This window comes from Belonocnema kinseyi, chromosome 6 (genome assembly GCF_010883055.1).
Source record: "Belonocnema kinseyi isolate 2016_QV_RU_SX_M_011 chromosome 6, B_treatae_v1, whole genome shotgun sequence".
Classification (NCBI taxonomy): domain Eukaryota; kingdom Metazoa; phylum Arthropoda; class Insecta; order Hymenoptera; family Cynipidae; genus Belonocnema; species Belonocnema kinseyi.
Window position 1 is genome coordinate 127,886,901 of NC_046662.1, and position 6,000 is coordinate 127,892,900.

Here is a 6,000-nt window from a genome sequence, read left to right on the forward strand (position 1 = left end):
ACAGTTTCCTTGGCTGACTCAGCCACGTCTTATCTTTTTCTTCTGTCTGGCAGTTTGTCTCCTTCATTTCTCTTTCTCTCATGATAGTTTCTTTTTTCATTTCATTTCAGGTTCGTAAAGAGTCGCCCCTGCTGTTGTCTTAACTCCTCCAATACTCTCCAGACTTCTTTCGCTGCTTCCCCACTTTCCTCCGCATGGTTCTTCACAGGTTCCAACACGTTTCCTTCTGGGTCCATCTTCCCTGTTACCCTCTCGCTGTTCTTCTTCTGCCTCCTCCCTTTTCTACACAGCCCGACTGTACACTGTTTTTCGACACATATTAACTCACTTCAAAATGTTCCCGCCACTCTTTTGCTTTTCCGTCTCTGATAGGTAGCGCTGTTATCATTTTCCTTACTTCTCGACCATTCGGTTTGCACATAACCTGTTTTTTCACTTTTTCTTTTAGGTTATGAAACCTAGACTGATGTCGTAAAAAAGAGAAATAATAAGCAAAAAGAGTAGGGAGCAATACACTCTGAAATTAAAGAAGCCAAAAAGATTACTAGGTTAGTTAAACAAAAATGTGCTAGTTCTTTTAAAATCTACAGTTAGGGTTGTACAGTAATATAAGTGCATATTGTGTATGTGAAAAAACTCTTTTTAAACTGGTGCCTCTCTGATACAAGGTGGAAGTTTATTCTCTACAGGCGTGCGCCCCTTGATCATGAACAACCTCTGCATGTTACAAGTTCTATGTGTGGGAATTTTTAGCACTAAAGATCTATCACGAAGTCTTGCCTGGTTAGTATGTCTGCCCACAAAGGTTAATAATTTGAATATGTATTGAGGGTCTCATTTGCGAATATGTAGAGTAAGTTGCCCAAGAATAATTTTCTTATTTTAGCCACTGTCAAGAACGCAGCTCTTGGGCGATATAAAGAGACGTGTTCACTTTTAGGTAAATTATAAATTAAACTGAGACATGCATTGATGGCTTGTTTAATTTTTTCATTAAAGTTATTCGTGATGTCATAGCATGCAATGCAGCTGTAATCAAAAAAGGGTTAGATGATGTTTCTAGCAAATAGAATCATGGTTGAAATAGGAACGTCGTCTTTCTTTTTGTGTAACTACCGTAAAATTCTAAAGGCGTTTCTGGACATGGTCATTACGTGCACCTCCCTGGGCAGAGTAATGTTCCTTAAAGATCCTAAATCTTTAACCCTCGCAAGGAAGGCATTCGATACATGGGCGACCCTGAGAGGGCGGTATGATTTCCGCACTTCTATAAACAAAGTGGCAGATAATCCAATGGCAGTCGCGTAAGTTTAAATTGGATTTAGCATAAACTCGTTCACCACAGCCCAATTTGCCACAAAGTCTATATCGATCTGAACCTTGCCTAGCATATTTTCCAGTTCAGACGCTGATCCGCGCTGAACATTGGGTAAAAGTAATTAGTTTCAAAAAATTAGAAAAATATTTATATTATTATTCAGAAACGTTAACAACTTTTTTTCAATTACCTTCGAAAAACATCTTTAGTTCCCAGTCCTTTTGTTCTCTTTTAATACTGGGTTTTATTTAGGAATTTTAAGTGAATTAAATGAAGCTGTAGGCATTACGGCAAACTGAGAAAACCTTTAAATTTTTTCAATACCAAAAGATCAGTGCTCGTGGGGTCCCAAAAGCCTTTAATGTCTACAGATGGATTTTTTAGTAGAAGTAGTCGCGTGTTCGTCAGCCTTTGGGAGAGTGGAAAATTGCAAGAAAATGAAACTCATAAGCGTAGACAGTTATTGGCGAATGAGTATGGATGTAGACATTCGATAGTATTGATTGCACGCACCCATCCTCGACTTTAAACCTCCCGCTCAATAGCAGATAAATGCAGTAAAAACACGACTGAATTAGAATATAGTTCGGTCCCTCATCCGAGCACTACCTGCCTTCGTCCGTGCATAACGTTCGAGTTTTCGACAAGTCGAGAATCACCAACCAGATACTGCCATTGGTAGGTGGGCTTTAATGTAATTTATCATAAAAGTTTTCTTGTGTTTTCCAGAATCAAGAACGAGTTGGATCCTTCCATTCACAGCGGGTGGCTTTTTACACATCGGAATGGTGTCAGTTTTGCCAGAGTTGCTCAAAGAAACGAATCCTAAAGAATCTTTAAAACAATTAGGTGCTCTACTCGCCGGCATTACGATTATGGCGTTTTTGACTGTGTTTTTTGACTGAAGCAGTGTACATAGTACTAATACTTTTTTCTATTAAGTTTTATAAAAAGTATCTCCCTTCACGAATTGAAAATTAATATATTTTGACTAATGCGAGAAACAATAAACGTTACAAAAATTACTCATACAGTGTAGCAGATCGCTAAATTTAAAAAAATTCACATTAGAAATTGCACCACGAAAGAATTATTCGTCTTGCACATGGTCAGGTTACGTGACTCGCGTTCAAAATATCTCATCCAGTCGCCACTAACGCTTCTGCATGCACTAAGAGGTCCAGATAGTAACTATGGCTTGAAGTGTCGAGAAAGACCCCTTGATTGTAAATATCCAGCGCAATTTTCTGAAAAGTTGATCGTTAATACTATTTAAACAAATTTTTTTAAACTAACACAGTATTATTATGAAAAGAATCCTTAGAATGTATTTGAAAATTTTAAAACTATCCAAGAATTTTGGCACTTTTCTCAAAGCCATAGCGCTATAAACAATTAAGTTTGCACTCGAATGGACAATACTTGGATTTTTTATACTTTTGTATATAAGCAGAATATTTGGTTCAATCTATATTTGTTTTCTCTGTAAAGTAACATGTCTTAAAAAGCAATTTGCGTTTTTTGTGAAAATTTGTGGTCCGATAGACGCTCAGATATCTACCTGCAATTACGTACATTTTAGTTTCTATAACGCTATAACTAAAAAGCGGTTAATTGTACAAAACAGAGTAAAAGAAAAAAAATCTAGATATTCATTATGAGGAACCATTCTCGATATTTTAAACCAATGTGTTAGTGGCGGGTGGATTACAGAATATTCTACTTCAGCAAAAAATGAGGTCTATAAGATAGCATTGTCTTCAATTAGTGGCAATGTACAAATTCTCGCCAGAACAACGAAAACCTAGATGTCGAAAGGCATAAATTGTATAGATTATTTCGTAATCTAAAACAAATCAGGTATTTTCAAATGTTTTAAAGATCAATTTATTTTTACATAAAATGTAAAGAAAGGTCCCTGCATAAAGGAAAAATATCCATATGTATGATACTAATATAATAAAATGACGAGAAACTCACTTCAAGAGTTTTTAAATAGTGACGAAAAACTGCAGAATATAATATTTATATTCGCCTGAAGCAGAACATGATAAAAATGTTGCGTTTAAACGATATCATTTTTTTAAATATCGAAGTTTGAAAACTTTTAACTAGGATATTTTTTATTGCGGAAAATCAACTTTTCCAAAAAGAACTAGGACATAACTTTGAAAAATTAATACTTCTTACGCAGATCTTATAGAAATAACGTTAGTTAAACGAAAAAAATTTCAATTAATAGTAGTAGTAAAGTATTTCTTTTATGTGTCGAATCAAACTTTATATAATACGTGCAAAGCTTGAATCAAATTAGAAGATGAATCGAAATATATTCTAGATCTTTTTTGATTCTAACAATGTTTTCATATGTTTACACACAATACCTACTTTGTGTGATAACACTTAAATCATCTGAACTGGTTTTTACTAATCAGGCACTTATAAATAATGAAGGTTATATAAAATAACAGACATTTTTGTTATAACAGATATAAATGTAAAAGCCAGTATTGTCGCTTCCGGTGCTAAAAATGAAAAAGACCAGCTAAAGATACTGACAGTACTTCATGCGACCTCCATTTTGCTATCCAATCATTTTAAAGAAAAAGGTTGAATGTAAAATAGGCGCGAAGCATTGGTTGGGTAGCAATTGTGAATTAATGTATATAGCCTACGTATTTCTTGACTTCCAAAGTTGTGTAAATAAGACACTTTGTTCATCTTGACCCTTGACGTTAAACTATAAAATAAAAATATTGCATGTTTCAGGGATAAAAAAATTCTTTCCTGTTTTTCTTTTAATTAAGCTTAGCACGCTGATATGAACGGTGGTGTGAACAAAATCCGTTCGAACCTAATATAGTTTTTTGAATAATCGAAAATATATTTAGTGTATGCGCAACGTAATATTTTCGCTTTCCTCTGTTATTACCCAATTTTAAACGTTTGAGCACGTCGTACGTGAATAAAATTGAGAGAAAAAACGACAAAAAGAAGATAGAACCAGAGAGTTTAATTTTTATCATTTGCGCATAAGTTCCCGAACTTTAAGAAAGTAAGGACTTGTAGCGCGATTTTTAAATTAAAAAGTAACCCCATCAGACTGAGTATTGCGTAGTTAATTACAGAATTTATTTCATGCTATTTATTTTGGGTATAGCAGTCATACCTTTTTTACATTTTTACTATGAAAGAAAGTAATATTTGATATTTTTTACATTAATATCGAAAGTTTTGATGTTTATGCAGGAAATTCGTATTATGGGCGCTTTACGTCACCTTTCTTGCGGGTGATTAGTTCCCGTTTGCCAAGCGATGAAAGAAGTCGGTGGCGGGGGTACACAGTATTTCGCTACAGAAATAAAATAACATTATTTCCCTGAAATCAGTGTTATAAAGCAGCCAAAAGCATACAAGGTAGATGAAATACTGCCATTTCAATGTCTACTCACCAAGTCTCAAGTATTACGTTTATTTCATCAAAGCGCGCTATGCGATCCTAATTCGGGAACATGACAGCGCCATGGACGTAAAATTGTAATTTATATGGCATGCATATAAGACTGGCTCAATACGAAGCTGAATATGAGCCGTAGACAAGTACTAATAATAGAAATTACAAAAAAGATTGGTTATTTTGGAAATTTCCGGAAATTTAAGATATCCAAAACTTTCCAGAAATTTTAGGTAATTTATTTTTTTTTATAGGTAATTTATAATAATTTATCAGTTTTTATGGTATTTTATCACTTCATGCCTACCTGTTTCCGACTCGTTCAGGAAACGTCGCGATTGGTCGTAAAGATACACGTACCACCCTTGATGCACAAAGTTTATTTCTTTGTGTATTTGACTTATTGCATATGGTGAGAATTTACTCTATATTTTTTCAACTTATATTTGTTTATTTAAATAAATTTTTCCAGTTCGAGTGAAAATCTTTAATTTGGAAGAGACATTTCGGGTATAGATTAGGAAATTTATGTTGTAACCCGGTCATCTAACTTACAAGAAAGAACTGTATTGTCAGTTACCTGTGACAATTCTCACATCATTTTTGTTCGGCGAGCTCTACCATTCGCCATCTTATCTGAAACGAGATTCGATTTACGTGTCGTCAGAGAACACCACGATGTCCGTTTTGGGAATTTCGCAAATTGACCATGAATGAGAAAGTGCGGGAAAATCGAGGAATTCAGATTTCTTGTGACCGTGTTACGATTCGGATCGGAAAGATGCTTTGTTCTCTAGATTTGTTTATAGATTTTTTTTGTACTCTACAAGCATATTTCTTTGGGATATTTGGACTGATTGTTCCTTGAATTGAAATTCCGTTAAAAATAAAGGATTTAGAACTAAAGAATCTTCGGAATAAAGGTTTGTGGTGTTTTTTCTTCTCTCGACCACACAGTGGGCCAGGAGACCCGGTTTCGTGGCCAAAAGTCGGAAAACATATAGAAATGTACAACAATGAATTACAAGGACACTAATATATGGTTTTCGTAGGTGCTGATTCCGAATCTGACGTCAGAATTCCAAAAAATAAAATGGCGGATCCAATATGGCGGAATTACAAGGACACTAATATATGGTTTTCGTAGGTGCTGATTCCGAATCTGACGTCAGAATTCCAAAAAATAAAATGGCGGATCCAATATGGCGGAGCCTAATTTCAAAAAATC

At 34.8% G+C, this 6,000-nt stretch overlaps 1 protein-coding gene across 3 annotated transcripts in view; it reads left to right on the plus strand.

Annotated features, from left to right (window-relative positions):
• LOC117174044 (zinc transporter ZIP13 homolog) overlaps positions 1-4,098 on the plus strand; it is a 120,753-nt gene extending 116,655 nt beyond the window's left edge. For all 3 annotated transcript variants that reach the window (XM_033362691.1, XM_033362692.1, XM_033362693.1), the window contains one exon: positions 2,048-4,098. In XM_033362691.1, coding sequence (XP_033218582.1) covers positions 2,048-2,223 — 176 coding nt within the window. In that variant the 3' untranslated portion in view covers positions 2,224-4,098. The remainder of the gene's footprint in view (positions 1-2,047) is intronic.
• The last annotated feature ends 1,902 nt before the right edge of the window (positions 4,099-6,000 follow it).